The 23331-nt window shown below is 46.8% G+C and overlaps 1 protein-coding gene across 1 annotated transcript in view; it reads right to left on the bottom strand.

Annotated features, from left to right (window-relative positions):
- Nucleotides 1-1360: 1360 nt before the first annotated feature.
- The window catches only part of PPEF2 (protein phosphatase with EF-hand domain 2), a 49816-nt gene continuing 27845 nt past the window's right edge, over nt 1361-23331 (bottom strand). Inside the window, exons 7-18 of the mRNA XM_019534253.1 lie at nt 22881-22995; nt 22245-22291; nt 21385-21551; nt 21258-21294; nt 21021-21170; nt 18597-18917; nt 15365-15550; nt 14326-14468; nt 13210-13316; nt 6556-6719; nt 3314-3401; nt 1361-1997 (exon numbers count right to left, since the gene is read on the bottom strand). Coding sequence (XP_019389798.1) covers nt 1771-1997; nt 3314-3401; nt 6556-6719; nt 13210-13316; nt 14326-14468; nt 15365-15550; nt 18597-18917; nt 21021-21170; nt 21258-21294; nt 21385-21551; nt 22245-22291; nt 22881-22995 — 1752 coding nt within the window. The 3' untranslated portion in view covers nt 1361-1770. The remainder of the gene's footprint in view (nt 1998-3313; nt 3402-6555; nt 6720-13209; nt 13317-14325; nt 14469-15364; nt 15551-18596; nt 18918-21020; nt 21171-21257; nt 21295-21384; nt 21552-22244; nt 22292-22880; nt 22996-23331) is intronic.

The raw sequence follows: 23331 nt of genomic DNA on the forward strand, positions 1-23331 counted from the left end.
TACAGTAGGTATGAGGATGGGGAATGCTGTAACAGGTGTGCAGCAGAAAAATTTTATTAATGTAAGTGTGCCTTGGGCTGGAAAAGATTGAGAAATACTATAGTAGGTAATAAACTGACCTTGAACTCCTAATGCAAGGCTAAATCTAAGAACAAACAATCCTTGAATCGACATATAGAGCTACATGTGATAGCTGAAGTGTCCATCTTGAAAAAGGTGGATGAAAAATTGGGGAAAAAACTAGAAAAAAAATGTTATTTAAAGTCTGGCTTACAGCAAGAGGTGGAAAAACTAAACATATTGGACTTCTTACAGGAGAAAATGTATATATGATTCTGATTATAACAATCTATAAATTGTATATGGGGAGGTCCTTTGACCCAGCAGAAAAGGGGATGATGAGATCTAATGGGGGGGAACTTGAAGGTAAACTAGAAACAAGGCACCAATTTTAAGCAAGGGTGTTTGGTAATTAGTATACCCCTCTCTTAGTGTTACTTCTGTTTAAATAAAATATTACAAATCTAAACACAGTTCACAGTTTTATGTGTTTATTTTTACAATACTTACAAGCTTTTAAAGCAACTTTGGCTACTGAAGATTTTCCCCAAGAACTCCATTTTATTGAAATATTGATTCTGTGACACCCTAACTATGATTTCTGTAACAAGGATACTGTGTAACTGTGGTAGCTTTTTTCTCCATGAGGTCTTTCCTACTTTTTCAACATACAGGTTTCCTTTGGTTTATGCGGGTTCTTTATACAAATTTGCTCTTATGCGATGAGCATTTTTGGACCCATAATTTGTTATATATGCGGTAAATTCATTCTTTTATGCTATCAGCATAGATGCCCACCCCTTGCCGAAGCAGGTAAGTTTGTGGGGGCAGGGGAAAAGGCCGTGGCTCCACTCACCCCAGCCTCAGCTGCAGTAGCCCCAGGAGCCACTGGCACCACTGCCTGCAGTCACTGGGCTGCACTGCGCCACCTGTCCCCCCTGCTCCTGGGCTGCACCATGCCCTGGTGCAGGCAGCTGGTGTCAGCTGCTCCAGCATGGGCTGGGGTGAGTGTGGACAAGCAGAGCCCTGGGGCACAGCACTCACCCTAGCCCCAGCTGCAGCGGCCCTGGGAGCAGCCAACACGAGCTGCCTACACCAAGGCATGGCGCAGCCCAGGAGCAGAGGTGAGTGAGTGGGACAGGTGGAACACAGTTCAGCCCAGAGGCTGTGGGCAGCTGGCACTGGCTGCTTCCAGGCCCGCTGCAGCCAGGGAAAGGGTGAGTGCCGCTCTGTTCCTTCTGCCTTGTACAGACCTGGGGAATGGCACTCCTTCCCCCGCACCTTCCCTAGTCCCAGCTTCCCTTCCCCCCTCACCAGCATGGGAACCTCTCTCTATTGTTACACTGTAAAGTGGGTTCACTTTATGCAAATTTAATTTATGCTCTGTTCTCCAGGAATGCATGTACCACATAAATCGAGGGAAACCTGTACTTCATTTCTGTGTTAAGTTACCTAGAATTAAAGTGTAAGTTACCTACTTGGCTAATTATCTTTCCAATACTTATCAACTGCATTTTGGTGTAGTGGCTGCTGTTAAACTATGAAAAATCTGATCATGTTCTAAACAATAACTCATTTTTTCCCCTACAAATCTTCACATCTGCAGGCACATCCCTGGGTTTATGAGAGGTTTGGTGCATGTTCTAGTTTTGGAGACCATCCAAAGGCATTGCACATGGCATTTTAGAGTTCTAGTGGGTGTCCAAGTAGCTACCTTTTACTACTTTTGGGGGTTGGTTTGGGGTCTGTTTTATCTTCACTGTGAGATCGTTCAATGAGGCGGAAGGCCTCCAGGAATTCATTGAAGTCTATATTTCCGTCCTTATTGAAATCAATGGTGCGGGCCAGGTCATAGATACCTTCATCTGTGAGCTCAAGATTCATGTGGGAACTAAACAGCTTCCAGGTCTGTTGAAATTCTTCAAATGAAATGAGCCCTGCAAAGAAGAAATGTGAAGTACTGTTTTACATAAAAACATATGCTGTCCTTTACTTGTGCACATCACTTATCTACTTCCCTTGAGAAGGAAACTGAAATGGGAGAGGTGACCGTGTGGCTAGCACATGGAATTGACATTATGCCCAGGTTCTGTTTCTGGCCCTATCTTGGATTTGCTGTGTGCAGCTCCCTAGCTGTAAAATGGTGACAGTACATTCCTTATTTTCCATTGCTGTCAAAGCTAAACTTAGTGTTAGTAAAATGCTTTGAGCAGCTTGCATGGAAACCCCTAGAGAAAAGTGAAATGATAACTACCACAAGTAGATAAGCTAAAATTTAAATGAAGGCTTAATACCTTTCGGAAAAGGAGGAGTTCCAAACAGCTAATCCAAACTTACTGAGGATAGATCCATCAGGGGCCATTAAACTTACAGGCATGTAACCTCAAGCTCAAGACATCCCTAACCCCATGACTGCTGATACCTGATTTGGCAGCTCTTATGTTCTTACAGCTAAGGCAACGTGTATGCTCAAGAGGCAGTTGGGGTGGGAGAGGACACACATCCTCTTAAGATTATTTTTATGCTGCTAAATTATTTAACTGGTCCTTGTTTACTACTTTGGAGACTCATACCTATAATCAGATAAGATTCAAGCCAGTCTTTGGATCCCAAGTGCTTTATTGTTGATGGCGGCTAGCTGTCTACTCCAAGAGATTTACTAATGGGATATTTCAAGTGTTAACAAGAACCCTGTTCTACTTCCCCTGTTTTATTTTCCTAGGGAATCTAGGCTCATTTTAATGATTCTCTGCACTCCGACAGCACTCTTTCATCTCACTTTCTTAATATTTTATAAACAGTATTTAAAAAGCCCCACTGAAGTATGTAAAAGCATTAGCCTCATAGTACAGATAGGACACTTACATACTCAGAGGTTAATGTGAATCAAGCCCTTTAGTAATAAAAGTTTCCATGGAAATTGTGGTGCACAAGCAGCTCATTAGTGATTCCCTAAAGATAGGGAAGAAATCTGTAGCAGAACCACAGACCACACACACTATTTTGCTTTAACCACAAAAGCCTCATTCCAACCAGATTATGCTCTTTGCAGCAAGGTCCTACTTCACTCTAACCTTGGCTTCTGTGGAAAAAAGACTAAATTAGCCACATTCTGGACTGAACAGTAGGACTGCTTTTGTTTCCGGCTTTTATAAATCAAAACTGCCTCTGTGGACAATAAGTGAAGATGGGTACAAAGCTGGAGCAGAACAGAATGTATTTAAAAAGTGAATCGAAGGCAGTACATGTTTACCTGAGTGATCACTGTCTATGATCCTGAAAATCGTCTCCAGGTTGGATCTGTTTCGATAAATGATCTCCAACATGCTTGACTGTATGTGCTAGAAGAGACCACCACATTCACACTTTAGAAATTCTTTTAAAATAATTTAACTCTGTGCAGTTCAGAATATTCTAGGGTTAGGTGGATATGTTTTCTCAGCCTAGATACAAACCTGTATCACTAAGTTACACCATCCTACTTAGTGAGGAGTCCATATGATGGTAAATATCAGGTTGTATAGAGGTATTTACACAGGACCATAGGACTGAAAGGCACAGCAGCCCGCAGTACTCCTAGGCTATTGAGTCCAGGCCCCTGCATTTGTTAATGGCCATGCATCTGAAAAGGTTCACAAGGCATTTTCTTTACTCCCTGTCACAAACACTAGGGCTGTGCAAAACAGCATTGTTCTGATTCGACTTGGGTTTCAACAATTCGACGGAACAGTGTCTCGTTTCATTTCAAAAGCACTGTTCTGTTCTGTTTTGTCGAAACTGTTTTGCTGTTTGGATGCCATTTGGATGTTTCGGCCATAGGTTATTATAGGGAAACAAATGCAGCAGGCAGACAGATTAGGGGTTTGCCTGCACCCGGGGGGGGCTGCCAGGCTATGAGCCCCTGATCTGCCTGCCAAATGAGAGGAGTCAGGTGCTGCCACCTGGGATCAGTGTCGGGAAGATTGTAGCTGCCACCAGTCCTAGGCGGCAGCACCTGAATCCTCTCATCTGGCAGGCAGATAGGGGGTTTGCCCACACCCCAAGGAGGGCTGCGGGGGCTGCACCGGAGCCCTCCTGGGGGTGCGGGCCCCCAATCTGCCTGCCAGATGACAGACTGGCACTGGGGACAGCCACCCCAGGGGTGCGGGCAGGCCCCCAGTCTGCCTGTTGGCTGACAGGAGCCGGATGCTGCCACCTGGGGCCAGTGGGGCTGGGGCAGATCAGCTCTTGTGGGGACCCTGCCTGCTGGCTGATGGGAGCCAGGTGCTGCAGCCTGGGGCCAGCGGCAGCACCGATCTGCTTGGTGGTGGGTGCGGGCTGCGCCCAGCGCCAGTCTGTCATCTGGCAGGCAGATTGGGGGCCCGCACCCCCGGGAGGACTCTGGCACAGCCCCCGCAGCCCCCCCTGGGGGTGTGGGCAAGCCCCTGATCTGCCTGTCAGATGACAGGAAGTGAGTGCTGCCAGCTGGGACTGGCGCCAAAGCCAGTAAGCCTGCCTTAGAAACGTTTTGAGTTCCCTAGTTTTGTTACAAAGTTGTTTTGAAGACTTTTGTTTCATTTTGATTTTGTTGTTTCGAGCTCGAAATGCATCGAAATAGCTTTGAAGCGAAATTTTGCACAACCCTAATAAATACCACAGCTGCAAACCACTGTCTATTAAAAGAAATTACAGCCCTCTGTAAGTAGAGAGCAGGGACTTTGTAGCCTCAGATGAGCGATCACCTTTCAAAGATAATATGACCTAGGGAGGGGTAGGCAATTATTTGCACCCAAAAGCCACTTAGGGAGTTTTGGTGAGCTGTTACAGGCCAGGTCAGCACCCTTTCCCCCCTCCTGCCCCCAACCAAAACAGCTCACCAAAACTCCCTATGTGACTCAGCTCCGTACACAGCAAGGCAGAGGTGGTAGGGCCACAGGACAAGTGGGGAACACCATCTGGGAGTGGGTTGGGTGGGTCGGGCTGGGGCTAGGATCCAGTAACATAGGATCCAGTAATACAGGGCCATGACAATGTGGGGCTGGAGCCTGGGATGGAGCCACAATCTGTTCCCTACAGGCCCCAGCGCTGGGCACGAGTTCCACAGGCAAGGGCATGCGGGGAGCAGGTAACAGGTCTGCCCCAGGCCCTGGCCTGGCGCTGTCACTGCCCTGTGATGTCCATGGAGACTGGTCATGGGAAGGGTGTGCGGCCAGGCAGACGGGGCCATGGGTGGGGGGGAGCAGCAGACGGGTGGGCCTGAATCTTGGGGCAATGACAGCACAGGTCCCAGCTGGCTGCCATGGGGCAATGGACCAGGGTGCCTGGGCAGCAGGCTGGGTCCGACAGAATTTTTTCCCCTGGGCCAGGGATGGGCAAAATATGGCCTACAGGCTGGATTTGGCCCACCAAGGGATTCTGCCTGGCCTAGGAGGCAGCCCGGGCTGTGGCACATGCAGCCAGTCCCACTGCCCCTGGGTGTGCAGTGGGTTTGGGGCGGTGCGGTGGCCAGACTCGCTTCCAGCTAGCCCCCCCAGTGGCAGCTCTTTCTGGCTGCTGCTGCTGCCAGTGTTGCCATCCACACCCACCACTGCCACCAAACCCAGCCTGCCCACTCTGCACTCATTGCTGGAGTCACTGGACAGAGTGGGCAAGCAGGGTCTCCATGGAGACCAGCGTGGGACCCCCTGCGGGCAGGGCATCCATGTGGATGGGTGGGCAGGCAGGGTAGGCATCATGAGCTGAGATTGTGGGGTGGTGAGAGTGTGGGGCTAGGGCATCCATGCAACAGGTGCCAGTTCCATGGGAAGGGGCATCCAGGGAACAGATCACAGGTCTGCCCCCGGCCCTGGCCCCACGTGGTCACCGCAGCAATCCTGATCCTTGGCTGTGGCCCTGGTCCTACCCACCAATGCTGCTCCTAGCCCACCCATGGCCCAATCCCATCCACCTGGCTGTGCACCCTGACTGTGTCCATGGAGACTCTGAGACCACGGGGTGGTGACAGTGAGGTGTCATGGCCCAGGGCAGAGCCACGATCTGCTCCCCGCACACCCCTGCCGACAGAACCGTTGCCCATCACATGGTCATGTGGGGAGTGGATTGCGGCTCTGCCCCAGACCCTAGCCCCACAATCCTGATCCCAGCTCAGGGCCGCCCCCAGTGTCCTTGCTCCCAGACACCACTCCCCACCCACCCATCCACCTATCCCATCTACCCAGCTGGGCACAGAGGCCACTTCGGGAGTTTTGGTGAGCTGTTGTGGAGTGGCGGGAGAAGGGAGGATGCTGACTCAGCACAGCAGGAAAGGAGGCTGACCCAGCCTACTACAGCTCACTAAAACTGCTTAAGTGGCCCTCTGGCCAAAATAATTGCCCACCCCGACCTAGGCTTTTCTTGGCATACCTCACCCCATGGGATCAGCTGGCTTTGTCAATTTTGTGGTTAGGGGCCGTGTCTTGGTTCCAGCTTTCTGCCTTGCCTTGGTCCTTTAGGAAATGAGCAGACTTAGTTACTTACTTCTTGGCTCCTCTTTTCTATGGCTAAGTCATCGAGCCAGGATTTGTACTCCATCATGCCATTTGTAGTGTTGTGCACTAGCTGCGGTCTAAGCATACGCCATGGCAATCCTAAATGCAGTACTGACTCCACTGCAGTTGCCCAGTTGCTTAGTGTGATCAACCCTGTTTGAGAGAAAGAGCACCTCAGAAGCATTTTAGGAATAAAACTACTTACTTACCTAATAAGCCACTTCTGAGGTAGATCTGTCCATGGCTGGGATTAGATGGGATCTCAAGGTCTGGATGAGTGCACATATGGGGTTTGTGGCACCTCAAAGTTGTCTGAGGCACCACAAACCACACATTGTGTATGTGCACCCATTCACCACACTGCTAATTTGCAGTGCAATGCCAAAATTTGACACCAGGAGATCCTGGTGTCAAAAAAAATGCTGCAGAAAAAAGTGGCACAACACCTGGCAGCAGTGTGCACTGCCAAAAAGAGCTTGGTCAGCCAGAGCCATGCTTTGACTGCTGGCCAGGCTCTGAGTGGCTGGATTGCTGCTGCCCCAGGAGGCCCCCAGGACCACAAGTAAGGCTGCTGGGGCCAGCAATGGTGCTTGCCCCGTCCTCCCCTACCCAACCCAGGTCAATTCACCATGTGCCAGAGCAAATATGTGCTGCTGTTTTTTGTGCCATGGGAAACATGCACCTCTGCACATACACGCTTATTTAGATGCAACCAAGTGTCTTTAACCACTTCAAGACTGCACTGCCATGTCATGTTTTGCAGGGACTCCTGTTTCTTGAGCTCATATGGGGGCAAAATGATGTTGCAGATTCCCCATTCTAGGAGTCAGGTCCCCATGCCTGGGTTGATGAGACAAGAAGACTGCCTGGCTACCAAGTCCTGTGTGTCATTGTCTTCCTCCTTTTCAGTAGTATAATGTGGCTTGAAGGACTTTTACTGTTCCCTTTAACATGGGTAAGTATTTAACATTCTTGAAAACACATCATCAGGGTTAGGCATCTCCCTGAACATAGAAGTAGATGCCTAACTTGAGGTCTGTGTTTAAAATATATGGCCAACATAACTGTACCAACAAAAGCCCCTCATCTTGACATGGTTCTACTTGCAAAACTGCATGTACACTAGGATAGACTGTCTACTCTAGACGTGTGTTTCTAGAATAGGATAACAGTAGCACTGAACTAGCAAGACATTTCTTGCCTAGACTTAGCATTTCTTGAAAAATAAATACAGATACCACCTGGAAGGAAAGAGACAGGCAGGCAGGCCTGGCACAGGTGAAATAACACAGGTTTGTTCTCTTCCATCTCTCTCTGTAGGGCTCTGGCAGTGAATAAGGAGCTCTTTCAACTGTGCTCTTGCTCTCCCTGCTGTAAAGCTTAGCCTGGACAAAACCCCAAGAGGCCCTGCTTTGTGGCATAATGAGGTACACCTAGACCGGCCCAGCCAGCTGTTATCTAAGGGTGCTTGTACATGTGATGGGAGATTAGTCCTTAGGGTTGCATTCTGCACCCCTTAAATTGAAACTGTTTTTTTAATTGAAACCCACCATTTCAATTGAGGGGTTTCCATCACTGTTATGGTGAGGGGCCTGATCCATCTTTTTTTTCTGGTGGAGCGCCTGCCTCCCCCATGGCCAGGAAATGAGCTGCTGGTGGGCTGAGCGGCCCCTGAAGTACAGCCCCGGTCCTTCCCTCCATGGCAGTAGCACCCCCTGGGGCTGCCTGGGTGGGCTGCTAGCAGGCTGGCTGCTGCCCCAGCTCAGAGGCAGCACCCAGCCTGATTCAACTCTTCTCCAACCCTGAGCTGGGGCAGCACCCAGGCCACTAGCAGCCTGCCCAGGCTGTCCTGGGGGGTGCTGCCACCACGAAGGAAAGGACTGGGGCTCTTGTAGCTCATGGGCTACTTGCCCCACTGGCAGCTCGCCCCCCGGCCACAGGAATAGAAGACATACTCTGCTGGAAAAAAGGGGGATTTGGCCCCTCACCTCTTCTACCTTCAGCAGGTGCCTGTTGAAGGCAGAAGCAGTGGGGGGCCCAATCCTTTTTTTCTGAGAAGCCTTCCCACCTCTCCAACAGCCGGGGGTGAGCTGACAAATAGCTGCAACACATCATTATAAATGAAACTACACCAGGATGTAATTTAGTTTGCAATGATACAAACTCATTTTAAACCCCCAAAACTCCAGCATGTGTACAGTGTGACGCCATTAAGCCACACAGTGACATTTTTGTCACATGTACCTAGTAATGGTGTCTTGTGTACAAACGCCCTATGAGCTGTTCTTAAATACTGCCAGTGAAGGAGATTTCAATACCTTCCTCCCTCCACAGCTTATTTCAGTGCCTAATTATACCTACAGTTAGAAATTTTTTCTTAATTCTCAATCTAAACCACTTAAAATTTAGAAGATTATTTCTTGTCGTACATTCAGCAGAAACAGAGAACAAATGACCACTGTTATCTATATAACAGCTTTTCACAGATCTAAAATTCTGTCTCCCCTCAAACTTCTCTTTTCCACACAAAAAAGATACCTTTTCCTAGCAGGCCATGTTAAGAGCAATGCCCTTAATAACTGGGCAGCCATACTCCAGCTTAGGCCTTGCCAGCCCAATGCAGAGTGAAATGATTACCTCCTGTGTTTCAAGTCACATTCCTATGAATACACACCAACATGACATTTGCTTTTCTCCCCCAACAACACTAGCATGTTTTTGACTTGCTCAGATTGAGGTCTACTATAATTCCTAGATCAATTTCTGCAATGTGGTTTCCCAACCAACTATTTTCTTGTTTTGTATTTCAGCATTTGATTTATCATGCTTAAGTGCAGTACTTATCATTTATCTTTATTGAATTTCATCCTGTTGATTTCAGGTCATTTCTGCAATTTATCAAGACCATTCCGAATCCTGCCCTTGTTCTCCAAAATGCCTGCAACTTCTCTTGGCTGGTAGCCATCCCATTGTTTAAGTGTACTCCAATCCATAACCCAAGGTGACAATGAATATTTGGATGGGAAAACAAATCAAAGATAGACCCCACTAGGACCTCACTTAACTGTCCTACCAGTTTGACAGTGAACTCTTAATAAGTACTCTTACTGCAGTTTTCAACCAGTTGTGTACCTATTTTAGAATACATTCATCTAGACCCTATTTCCCCATCTTGACTTATAAGAATGTTAAATGTGACTAAGTGAAAAGGCCTACCTAAAACCAATATCTATCTCCTAGAGGTAAGCATCTGTTCTCTTGCAGGTGGCTGATCTCCTCCGAAGAGCTTTAAACTAGGCTTGACAGGGGATGGGGAACCGGTGGTTGATGTGAACCCAGGGTTGGAAAGCCACAGACAAGGTACTGGACCTAACCAGGTTAGCACTAAGGGGAACATGCGCCATCAAGGACACCAAGAGCACCCACTGGGGGGCTAAAATATCTTTACACAAATGGCAGGAGTATGGGGAACAAGGAGGAGGAATTCACATTTCTGCTTGCTAGCTTAACTGAAACATGGTGGGATTCTACGCACGACTGGGTGGTAGGCATTGAGGGGTACAGGTTGTATAGATGAGACAGAGTGGGGAGAAAAGGCAGGGGTGTAGCTTTCTATGTGAAGGAGCACTACATATCTTCTGTCATCAAGGCAGAAGTGGAGGAGAGGAATACCGAGACATTGTGGGTCAGGATCGGGGGGGGTGGGGGCAGGAGAGAATGACTTGGTAGTGGGGGTCTACTACAGACCTCCTCACCAGGATGATGAGCTAAACGAGGTATTCTCCGAGCAGCTTTCAGATGCCATACAGGCGAGGGAGGCCGTGGTCATGGGGAACCTAAATTACCTGGATATCAGCTGGGAGGAACAGGCGGCCAAAACAAGCCACTCATGGAGGTTCTTACACTGTGTGCAGGACCTCCACCTAACCCAGGTGGTGTCCTGTCCCAGCAGGGGTAGCGCCCTGCTAGACCTGGTCCTAGCAACAGGGGATGATCTCATGGGGGACCTGTGGGTACACAGTAACCTGGGTGATAGTGACCACCACTCAGTAGAGTTCACTATCCAGTGAAGGGTGACAAAAATATCCAGTGATCCCAGAGTTTTAGACTTCAGAAGGGCCAACTTTACTAAACTTAGGAACCTAGTTAGTGAGCTGGCCAAACTCAAGAGCATTAGGCTAAGTGGGGTCCAAGAGGGTTTGATGTTTCTCAAGGGAGTGATCCTTGACATAAAAAAGGAGTCTATCCCCTTACACAGGAAAGGAGCTAAGAGGATAACCACCCCCCACCCCGTCCTTGGCTGAACAGGGAGCTTCAGGAAAGATTGGGGGCAAAGAAAGAGATTTATAGGCAGTGGAAGCAGGGGGTAGCCACCAAGGAGGCATATACCACCCTGGCACGCTATTGCAGGGAGTCAGGCAGGCCAAGGCAGGACTGGAGCTTAGGCTGGCTACAACAATCAAGGACAATAAAAAGTCCTTCTCCATATGCACAGCGAGCAAAAACAAGGTGCAGAGTAGCATAGGGCCCCTGCAGGACAAATCAGGACAGTTGGTGGTTGATGCAGACAAAAGGCAGAGCTCTTCAGTGAGTTCTTTGCTTCAGTATTCCTTAATACTGACCAAGACACTTTCCCCACCTTGAGCATAAACAGCTGTCCAAAAGGCACCAGACCGCCAAAGGTTAGTGCTGACTTAGTTAAAAAGCACTTGGAAGGGCTGGATGGGTACAAATCAGCTGGCCTGGATGACCTCCATCCACAGGCGCTGAAGGAATTGGCCAGTGTCATTGCTGAGCTGCTGGCATGGCTGTTCAAGTACTCATAGTGCTCTAGCCACGTCCCTGAGGACTGGAAAAAGGCCAATGTGGTGCCCATTTTTAAGAAGGGGAGAAGGGAGGAGCCGGGTAACTTTAGTTCAGCCAGTCTTACCTCTATCTCTTGGAAAATACTAGAAAAAATCATCAAAGAGTGTATTTGTGAAAGCGTAGCACGGGAAGCGATGCTGAAAGGAAACCAGCACGGGTTCATCACAGGTAGATCCTGCCTGACAAACCTTATAGCCTTTTATGACTAGGTCACACACTGCCTTGACACAGGAGCGGAGGCTGATGTCATCTACCTGGATTTTAGGAAGGCCTTTGACACAGTTTCGCATCCTATTCTCCTAGGGAAGCTAGCAAGCTGTGGAGTGGATGCCTACACAGTCAGGTGGGTGGCCAACTGGCTTAGTGACCGCACCCAGAGAGTGGTGGTGGACGGGTCATTTTCAACCTGGAAGGAGGTGGGCAGTGGGGTCCCCCAGGGTTCAGTTCTTGGGCCAGTATTATTTAATATCTTCATCAGCAATTTGGATGAGGGTGTGGTGAGCACCCTCTCCAAGTTTGTGGATGATACCAAATTATGGGGCAAAGTTAATACACTGGAGGTTAGGGAGAGTTACAGGCCGACCTGGACAGGTTAGATCAATGGGCAGAACGTACCAGGATGCAATTCAACAAAGATAAATGCAAGGTACTTCACCTAGGAAGGAGGAATCCCCAGCACACCTACAGGTTGGGGGATGTCCTCCTCAGCAGCTCAGAGGCTGAGAGAGATCTTGGAGCCATGGCTGACTCCAAGATGAACATGAGCCGGCAGTGCAACGAGACCATCGACAAAGCCAGTCGCACCTTGTTGTGTATTAGCAGATGCATGACCAACAGATGGAGCGCGGTGATGCTCCCCCTCTATCCAGCATTAGTCAGGCCTCAGTTGGAGTACTGTGTCCAATTTTGGGCATTGCACTTCAAGAGGGACACAGACGATCTGGAAAGGGTTCAGAGGAAGACCACATGCATGATTAGTGGTCTCCGTGAAGACCCTACGAGGAGAGGTTGAGAGATCTGGATCTCTTCAGCTTATACAAAAGATGGCTGAGCGGTGACCTTGTGGCCACCTATAAATTTATCAGGGGAGGGCAGCAGGGAATTGGGGATGTGCTGTTTACCTGAGCGCCCCAGGGAGAAACTAGGAATAATGGGTGCAAATTGGTGGAGAGTAGATTTAGGTTCAACATTAGGAAGATTTTTTTACTGTAAGGGTGGCCAGAGTCTGGAGTGGGCTTCCAAGAGAGGTGGTGCTGTCACCTAATTTGGAGGTCTTCAAGAGGAGGTTTGACAATCTCCTGGCTGGGGTCATCTGACCTCGGTCCTCTTTCCTGCCAGGGGCAGGAGGTTGGACATGATGATCCATTGGGTTCCTTCCAACTCTATAATCTATGAATCTATGAATATAGCACTCCTATTGGTTTATCCCTACCCACTAGACCAAATAGCCTGTTAAAGGTGGAAATAAATTTGATCTGACATAAATTTCTTCTTCCCAAATCAACCTCATCATCTTAGCATTTTCACAAATTGACTGATTTTTTTTCCTGATATCTTTCTGGGTACCAAAGTTAGGCTGGCTTGTCTAGCAACACTTTGGATTATAGCATGCTAATAGCACAGCTTAGAGGTGGCCAAAGTTTTCCCAGTCTTCCCTCATGCCCCTTTCAATTCATTGCCAACACAGGGCTGGCAGATCCCAAACACAGTCTGTCTTGTTACAAATCTGTTGAGTTTCCATCAATGAGTTCATATGAGTCTCTTTATTTAGACTTACCGGTGTCATCCTTATCATAAGCTTTGAATGCATTGATCAGATTAGATGTGTGAGCAAAAAGCTTTTCTCGCAGAGCTCGAAAGGCTGACTCCTCCACTCTACTGATTCTAGAAACAGCAAAGGAGAGAAGCATTTAAAGCCTTGTCATAGAGACAGAAGAGGGACTCTACCCCTAGCTGTTTCTCTGCATGGACATACACACCTCTCCATGAGAGCAGAGTCCATTTCTTGCAAAGGAATAAAACCACATTCAATTATATGTGATAACCCACCAGGTAATCTTGGTGAGAGACAGCGTGCAATGACAAAAGCAGGAACATTTGTGTCTGGCACATGTGGGACTAGAAACTAATTCAGGTTTCCTAAATATCAGGTGGCTTGCAAGCACTCAGCATATACCGGTCTTTAGTTTCTTAAGTGATCGGGTCAAACTGCCAGAGCAGATTAAAGGAACACTGAGAAAGGAAAGCTAGAAATGGGCCCAGAGTGTAAAGTCAGAAGGAACCATTATGATCATCTAGTGCCATAGGTCAAAGCTTCTCACTTAGTAACTTCTGCATGAAGTCAACAACTGCTCTTTAAGCTACACCAGAGGTGCTCAAGCTTTTGTCCCCACAGGTCAGATGACTGGCACAGGACTGGTCCATGGACCAGATCATGCCCTTTGCACTGGGATTGGGCCCTGGGGCTCAATGCTGCCACCTCCCATCCCCACACACCTGGTGCTGCCTCAGCATGGCAGGATCAGGCCTTGGAGCCCAGTGTCAGCCCTGTATACCAGGAGCAGGCACCTGATCTAGCACCCAGAGCCTGGGGCTCTCCACAGGTCTGCAAATTTGGCCTTGGGGGAGCAGTGCCACTATTTCCCACCAGCAAATTTCCAGATCCTTGGGGAGGCTTGCATGCCAGATTCAACAAAACCAGGGGCCAAATCTGGACCATGGGCTGGGGGTTGAGCACCCATGATCTACACCATATCTTTGATGAAAGGAATCCAGTCTTGACTTAATATGTGAAGTACAGCCTTCAAGCCAGACTATCTAGAAGTTTTCATATCTGATGTTTTGGGTAGGACTCCTCTCTAATCTACAATAGAAAAGTACCAGCAAAACTTGCCTTTGTCTCATGCTTAGTGTATGGGCTATCTTGCTAGCTTGATACTGCACAAAATGAGGGACCAGGTCTGGCCCCAGTTTGACATAGGCGCCTCGGTTACTGCCAATCTCGTAATAGTTTGAAGCTGAAAATATGGTCAGTACCTAAACCAAAAAACAAACAAAAAACCTCATGAAACAGAAATCAGGCATTTATAGGCTGTCCATAAGATACATGTACATAAGACATATAAACCAATCAGAGCTGGATTCAAGGGGCAGTGAATCTAGTGCAATGTATATTGGGAAAAAGGAAACTCTAGTGGTATCTCTGAAAAGGAAAAAACTCAGTGAATCAGATGCCATTTCTCATCTTTGCCTTCTTACTGGTCTCATGTGGCAAAATACTATTGACAGAAATCAAAGTGTAAGCTCAGAATAATCCTTCTGAAGTCCCTAAAGTCACTCTGACTCAAACTTGTGTATCTGACGACACAGCTGAGTCCCACATTTAGTTGTTAGTAACCCCAATACTATCATGTCTTTAGTTTAGAACAGAACATCTGTTCTATGATGGGAGTTAGTATGTAACTGTAATGAGATACGCATGGGTTTACTAAGTACTGCACTTTTCAATGCATAGAAGTGAACCAGATCTTCATGCAGGCCTGGTGTCCTGATGCAGAACAATGTGGAGTTGAATTAACCTGAGATTCCCAGAGCAAAAGGTTAGTTTAGGTGGAAAGCACATATTAGTAACTTCAAGGTAGACTCTCTCCACAGCTCTGTATGGGTGAGATGGTCCTTCAAAACAGGAACATTTCAAAAAGGCAACAGCTGTTACCCTCTAATTGTAGTTTGAAGAGGTCAAGGATGATTCAAATGTAGCAAAACTCCTCCAACTTTAACTTTGAATGAAGCAACACTGGCACAGTTTTGCTGCATTTGAAGGCTAATTCACACACTCAAGACTCTTCCAAGGAAACCCAAACATGGTAGTGTGGGAATACACCCAGCCCCCCTTCACCCCTGCCCCTTTTGTTTGTTGCCTTATCAGTTACCTTTCGACTGTGGCAGAACTCATAGCCTTCTGGCTTGCACTCATGGGAGCGGATCAGGAACTGCAGGTTGTACTTTTGCAGAAGCTTCTCTGTCACATCAGGCCCAAAGTAGCAACCACCTCCGCGGACTGTATTTACTATGCAACCCTCCTGAGGCATGGGGTCACTCCACAATACATCTATAATCTGAAAAGATTGGAAAGATTTCCTAGTTGAATGCGTGCAGCAATGCTGCATGGTACCTATCATTGCAGCAGCAGCAGTTACCAAAAGTTAGCACCCTGCACCATCTGAGATTCAGATATTGCTGATGGTGAGTAGAGGGGAATATTATTATTTCCAATACCATGGTATAGCAACAAACAAGCACTTTAAATGATGTATAAGTGTGGGTGTATTATAATTCACATGGGCAGATTCAAGACACGGTAGCACAATTGCATCCCCCTTTGGCTCTGCTGCACCTAAGGTCCTGGCTGGAGCCCCTGCTTTCATGAAGCTCCAGGGGTGACCACTGCTGCCAGTACTCCTGCCCTCCTTTCCCCTACTGCTAAACTAGTGAGGGAAGGATAAGAAGCAGCAGTGTTTATCCCCTTGGCTCCAGAGCCAAGTGCAAGCAGGGGCTCTGGTCAGACCCCACTTTGATCAGATGGTGAGCTCAGCACTCACTGATCAAAGGAGCTTTGGCAGGAGCCTGCACTGCTGGGGCAGTGAGCTCAGAGCTCGCTGAGCATGCATGACAGCCAAAGTTGGGTGATGGGAAGCACCCTCTCCTTTGCCCCATTTCTGGATCTGCTTCTGGCTGCATGCACTTGCACAGACAGGACTATCTCTGGACTGGGCCTTTGCTGAGAGGAGAATATTGTTGGTCTGTGGTGCTAGAAATATAGCAAGGGAAAAAATCCAGGTTGTAATAAGAGTCTTCTTCCCATTGCTCTCTCAGCTCAGCCCTATTTGGACTTTCCTGTCCCAGGCCAGCAGGAGATTCATATCCTAGAACAAGACCTCTTGAGAAATACTGGTGCCCTGACTGGGCTTAGCATTAAACTGTCTGGAGCACTGAGCACCATGCGGTAACAGGAAAGCTGACTTGGTCATTCATTTGGATTAGAGCTGAAAGTTTCATCTCTTTGACCTTGACCCCTACAGCTTTATACTGATAAAGCATGCAACACTTCGGGACATTTGGATGAAAGTTCCTATTATGAGGCGATTAGCAGGCTGCATTTGTAGGTCATGGGAGAGGCTTGCAAGTAAACCAGCTGGAGTGTTTTAAAAGGAGGGAAGAGATTTTCAGAACTGTGATTTCCCCCGCTAGTTCTACTTAGTGCAGTCTTCTGTCAAGATACAAACAACATTCAGGCATGATGCCAAACAGACATTTTAGATTATTGTAGTAAAGACATTTTAAGTGATCAGGTCACAATGACTTAAAATTTTAAAGATATAGATTTTTGGACCAGCTGTACAGTTTGGAAAGCTATAGACAAGTTTCAGGTACCAAATGTCCTTCCTCCACTTGACATTTTAGATCTTTTTTCTCCCACACCTCTGGGAAAGCAACTAAGTTATTGGCACAGATATTGGCAAAGGAATATTAATGCTCCTTTTTTGGTTCTGACAAGTAGAGAGTCAGATTGTAGCTGTTCTGACAGATCTCAGGGAGAAACACTGATACCACCTCTCTCCCCCCCATGCTCCCTTATTGCAAAATAGCGATGCACGCATACATCTCAGCCTGTGGTGTCCACAGGGGCCATGGGCTTAATTCTCCACAGCCCCAGGCTTTTAGTATGGAGCAAGGCGGGTGTCAAAATTGTTGGAATGTTTCAATGACAATGACAAAATAATCAAAACAGAAGGATGGCAGATCAACTGCTTTGATTTCCCCTCTTTCCCCTTTGCTCTCCCCCAAATAAAGTTCAATCCAAATTCAGCGTGTCCCGATGGAAAGCACTAATTCTTTGACAAGACAAAACAGCATTTCCTGATAGAAAAACGTTCTGTTGGCAAATTTTTATTCTGTTGATACCTGCCCTGGCTTGATCATCTTTTTCAACAAGTGCTACGAATAGGGACCTACAGAATCCACAGCAGAAGTTGAGTGCACAGCACCTCCTTTAATCTTGCACGGTCCCCCATGCCCACCTTGCCCCTTGCCTCCCCCACAGCTGCTGATTAGACGAGTTCACCACCATTCCCTCCTGATCAGCAGGGAAGCTAAAATCATGGTTTTAAACATGGCACGCAGGCGCTGTTCTTGCCTTCCCACTGGTCAGCAGCAAACAGCAGGGCTGTCTGGGGACCCACAACCAATCAGTGCCGGAAAGCAAAAACAGCACTGTATTTAAAACCATAGTTTTTGCCTCCCTGCTAATCAGGAGCAAGCTGCAAGCAGGGCCCCTCCACCAAGTACTGGAGGGAGGGGGGGGAAACCTGTAAGATTAAAGGAGCCACCGTGCACCCCACTTCCACCATGAATTCAGTAGGTCCCAAGCTATGACTAAGAATCTGTTCTTTTGTGTCCTCCGTTATCTCCAAGTATTCACTGTATTTAACACATATTCCATGGAACCTATCACCAGAGATCCTAGTTTTCTGTCCGCCGCAGAAAACAATGGAAAAACGTGGAATCCACATTTTTCTACAACCTACAGAAAGCATGGTGGTGTCCCGTGGCAAGTGACACTATTTCTGGTCTTTCTTATTTTTGCCTCAGTTTTTGCCCCTCAGCCAACCAGAGGAGGTGGTGGTGATGCCATTGATTGGCTGAGAGGCAAAAACTGTGGCAAAAATAAAAGCAGCAATGACTCCACTCACTGCAGGATGCTGCTGCATTTTTAGTAGGTCTCGGAAAAACGTGGACTTTTGTGGTTTTTTTCAAGCAGAGATTGTTTTTGTTTTTTTCTCATGGAAAACTAGGATCTCTTCCCATCATCATGGTCACCATCTTTTGTCCAGCCACAATGACATCTTTTGCCCAACCAGGAAGCAAGAAATTATAATCTGATGGTGTGCTACCCAGATACAACTGACAGCACAGGACAAGAGGTAGGAAGCAGTAGGTTCACAATTTGCTCCTTTGAAGTAGAGCTTGCAGGACAAGGACAGCCCCTCCGTTGGAAGGACCATGGATAACAGCCCATTTTCAGCCGATGCTCCTCACAAGGACAAGGGATGAAACTGCTTTAGGAGAGGATCTACAGTGCTTTAGCAGTCTCAAACATCTCACCTGCTTCCACTCTTCCTGGATTGTCTGCCATGATTCAGATAATTCAGATTCTGTCTTGGACATGGCGACAGAGGTGGCACAGGTGATATCATCATCCTCAGAATCTGACTCAATCTCCAACAGCTTGCGGCATTTCTCCAGCTGCTCTTGAACTGTCTTTCGGACCCATTTAGAGAACTCCATCCTGTCGGTCATGCTGGGAGCCATGGCTGAGGAAGAGCTTAGGCTGGTCAGTGAAGAATTGATACTGTCTCCATTTATGTCTCTCCAGTCTATTAATCTAGGCTTTTTCTTCTTTTTCCCCCTTAACACGGAAACAAACTGGAAGAAGAGAAATGGGTGAATTCACAAGGTGGTGAGCTGGGAGCCTCTTTCCTGCTTTGTACCACCAAGCTGTCATGTTAACCCCAGTACTAACACTCTTTGTGGGGTCATTCAAGTAACTTAACTCTTCTCACCTGGATTTCTCCTCTGTTAAAAGTGGTTTAATTATCCTAACTTATTAGTGTACTCCTAGCAAGTGTGGGGTCCTGTATATAGAGGATGATGCAGAATAGGAAGGACAGGGCTGTGGACTAAGACCTGGGAGACTTGGGTTTTATTCCCCGTTCTACTAATGACTGCTTGCTGGCCTTGGGCAAGTCACTTCACCTCTCTGAGCCCCAGTTCTCTCACTAGAAGATGACAGAGGTACATCCCTCCTGAAAAGATAGATGATATGGAGGTAAAATCCTGAACTGACTAGGAAGTGGTCACATACTGAATTCATTTATGAACACTTAGAAACAGACTTGGCTGCAAGGGCCACCAGCTGAAGGGAACTGATATTGTGGGGTCAAGGGATGAAGGTGTAGTAGGTAATGGAAGGGAGCCAGAGCATGTATAATCTCAAAAGAGATTTAATTCCCCACAGAGGCAGGGTTTGGGGCAATTGGGTAAGAGACTATGTGAATGCTATCCAGGCAGCAACACTCTGAAGGAAAGGGATCTTCCCAACACCCCTGTGTAAGAGGGGAGTAGGAATGAGTAAGTGGCTTGCCCAAGATCACCCTGGATATCTCAGGCAGAACTCAGAAAAGAACCTAAATCCCCTGAGTCACATGCCAGTGCTTGAAAAGCAGGCACAAACCAGAGTTTAGATACTGGTGCTACTGGGAGAAACAATCTATGACCAAGGGAACAGAGTCTTCTTAGCATGGATTATATGTTCCCTCCGCATCACAGAACCTATATCAGCAAATCTATTTAAGTGTGCCATGATCTCCATCCTTGGACCTGTACTCTTTAACGTCTTTATTAATGATGTGGACACTGGTGTCAGAAGTGGACTGGCCAAGTTTGCTGACAACACCAAACTTTAGGGTAGAGTGTCCACACCTGAGGATAAGCTGGTGATCCAGGCTGACCTGGATAGGCTTAGAAAGTGAGCGAATAAAAACCTGATGACATTCAATATGGAAAAATGTAAGGTACTCCACCTCAGGAAAAGAAACTTGCAGCATGCTTATAGGCTTAGCAGTGCTACGCTCACTAGCACCACGGCTGAAAGGGACTTGGGGGTCATGACTGACCACAAGATGAACATAAGCTACCAATGTGATGTTGCAGCTGGTAAAGTGAACAAAACTTTGGCTTGCATCTATAGATGCTTCTCAAGCAAATCTCGGGATGTCATCCTCCTGTTGTACTCGGCATTGGTGAGGCCACAACTGGAGTACTGCATTCAATTCTGGGCTCCATGATTCGAGAAGGATGTTGAGAAACTTGAGAGATTCTAGAGGAGAGCCATGCACGTGATCAGAGGGCAAGAGAGGCTGAGAGACATGGGACCCTTCAGCCTGGAAAAGCTCAGGATCGGGGGTGACCTGGTGGCAGCCTATAAGTATATAAGGGGTGTGCATCAGGATCTGGGGGAATGCCTGTTCACCAGAGCGCCCCAAGGGATGACAAGGTCCAGCGGTCACAAAATCCTCCAAGACCGTTTCAGGATGGACATAAGGAAAAACTTCTTTACTGTCTGAGCCCCGAAGGCCTGGAACAGACTCCCCCCAGAGGTGGTGAAAGCACCTGCTCTGGAAGCTTTGAAGAAACGTTTGGATGCTTATGTTGCTGGGATCCTATGACCCCACCGGACTTCCTGCCCCTAGGCCAGAGGGCTGAACTCGATCTTCTGAAGTCCCTTTCAGCCCTAACATCTATGAAATCTGTTAAATCTATTGCTGCTTAAGAGAGACACCATGAGCCTTACATTTTAAAGGAACTTGGATGCTATTCCATCCTCCTCCTCCTCATCTCAGGTGTACACACACAGTTGAGTCCAGCCTATCTGAAGCCACTCTCTATGTTTTTATCCTCCAGCCAGGAGACCACAATAGATGATTGGCAGTACCTTTATATTTTAGTGGGTCTACAAAGTAAACATACCTTGTGCCTTTCAATATTTTCAAGTAGGTCCAGGTCAGTTGTGTCAGACACCCCACCATGCAGGATGAGGACTTTATGATCAATTAAGGTAGCCAGCGGAAGCCAACAAAAGACATTCTGTATCATCTTCAGGATTTTCTTTCCATGCCCCTGGAGAGATGGGGGTCAAAAGAAGAAAGTGAAGTGCCAGCACTCCACAGCATGTTAGGGAGGAGATGATCTGTGAGGCCAGCTTACCTTATATTTTTGCATGACTTCCTTGGTAAAACCATAGCTAAAAGCAAACACAAAAGATGGTTTTAAAGAGTGCCTGTTAGGTGCAACAACTTTGCATTTCAATTACTCATGCATTCTGAGCCCATACCGTAAGTTGACCATGTGATCTTCATGGTTTCCTCGATTTAGATGAACTTCCTTTGGGTAAACCAAAAGGAAGGCAAAGAGAATGATTAGGATCTCAATGGAGTTTTTGCCTCTGTCCACAAAGTCCCCATTGAACACGTAGGACTTCTCTGGAGAAGGAAGACCGTTCTACAAAACAAGAAATACAGTCAACTTCTACAGGAAGAAAGGACCATATTTCCCCTATAACTCTTACATCTATCTAGGTTCCAGCCATCCTGATTTATAGCTTTTTATAAAATACATCATGGATTAGAAACTTGACTGCTATCCTGGCAGAGTGCTCCACAGATGGTGAAATCCTATCCCCACTGACTTCAATAAGACTAAGATTTCACCCAGAATAAAACAGTCCCCAGAAGGATAAGACAAGAATAACCTACCTAATCACACTGTGGACCACACTCTGCGGTGGTGCAAATTACTTCAGTTCCATTGGTTTCTACACCAGTTTAAATCACCTAAGGGCTTTAGATCTTGCACAATATTTATTCTTTTAATCTCCTCTCATTTGACAAACATGGCTATGTCAGCTCAGTAAGTGAAAAATCAATGACCGGCAAAGCTGGTTTCATATTTATTCCTTAAAACAAATGTTCAAGTGGCACTCTGGAAAGATGGACTCTGATAACAGTAGCATCTAACATCAGATTTTCCAAAAACAAGGGTATAATCTACCATTTATTGCTAACCAAGCTCAAGTGGAGAATTACACTTTTAAGGTCTGGCCCTGCAAAATACTTTGTTACAGCCAAAAGAACTGCTCAGATGTATAAATAGGGATGGACTGGGCCAGTGTAAGTTAGCATAGAGCATACATACCTTATAAAATATCAGAAATAAATCATCCAGCTGCCCATGTAAGTCTCCTAACAGACGAGAAGAGGCATATAAGTCAAATGTGCTTTTCCCCTTACTACCATTTAATACAAAGCAGTGCCTTTCATGTCATTTTTTTCAAACATGAATAACCATTTAACATCCCCTTCTGTAAAATGACTCCTCTTTAAATCAGTAGTTCCATTTACCCCAATATGTAAGCTGTTGGCATCAGAAGTATTTCTATCTTATAACACCAGGGACTGAACTGACATTATATAGCTGTAGAACAGGGAGAATACAGATACTAACCCCTCCTGTATTTTTGAGCAAAATCAAGCTTGGAACAGGATGGAGAATGAGACTTTCCATCGTTTGAGTTTGATTTGGTAGTAACTTGAATATAGCAGGTAAACTCTGATGACCACCATAACATTCCCCTTTAGAGACGGACACAGCAGTACCACAATACATGGGCCCAAGCTAGATCGCCTTTGGTACAGCGACATAGTGCCATTTATTTCAGAGGGCTTACATGTGTATCACAGAGGAGGGGAGAAATTTACCTACAATAAAAAAAGCACCCAAGCTAGCTGAAACTTATAACTGCTTGAGGAGTCTTTTTCTACCCATACTCACCGCATACAGTGACCTCCTCGCTATAGCAAGTGGAGACGTGATTGATGTTTGGCAGCTGTTTGAGGTGCTTTCTGGTTTCATGTAGGAGCTTTAAGACATAGTGAGCGTGCAGCTGCTACTAGGAGAAATGAAGGGAATTAGAGTGGGAAGTCAGAGCACAGTGTAAACTCTGAACAGCCATTCAGCTGTCTCTAGGAAGACCTTGCACTCACAAAATAACCAAAACAGAAGGTTGATGCATCAATTATTTTGATTCCTGCCCCCCCCCAAATTAGTCCAAACTCAACGTGTTCCCTTGAAAAGCTCTAATTTTAATGAAGCAGCATGTCCTGATTGAAAAATGTTCTGTTAGCGGATTTTGTTGCCAGCTTCACATATTAATCAGCTGTTGGTATCTGTCCTACTTGTATCATCTTTTTCAACAAGAGCTACAAACAAGTACTGGTATGTA

Source organism: Crocodylus porosus, unplaced genomic scaffold (assembly GCF_001723895.1).
Source record: "Crocodylus porosus isolate Cpor-Errol unplaced genomic scaffold, CroPor_comp1, whole genome shotgun sequence".
NCBI classification, from domain to species: Eukaryota; Metazoa; Chordata; order Crocodylia; family Crocodylidae; genus Crocodylus; species Crocodylus porosus.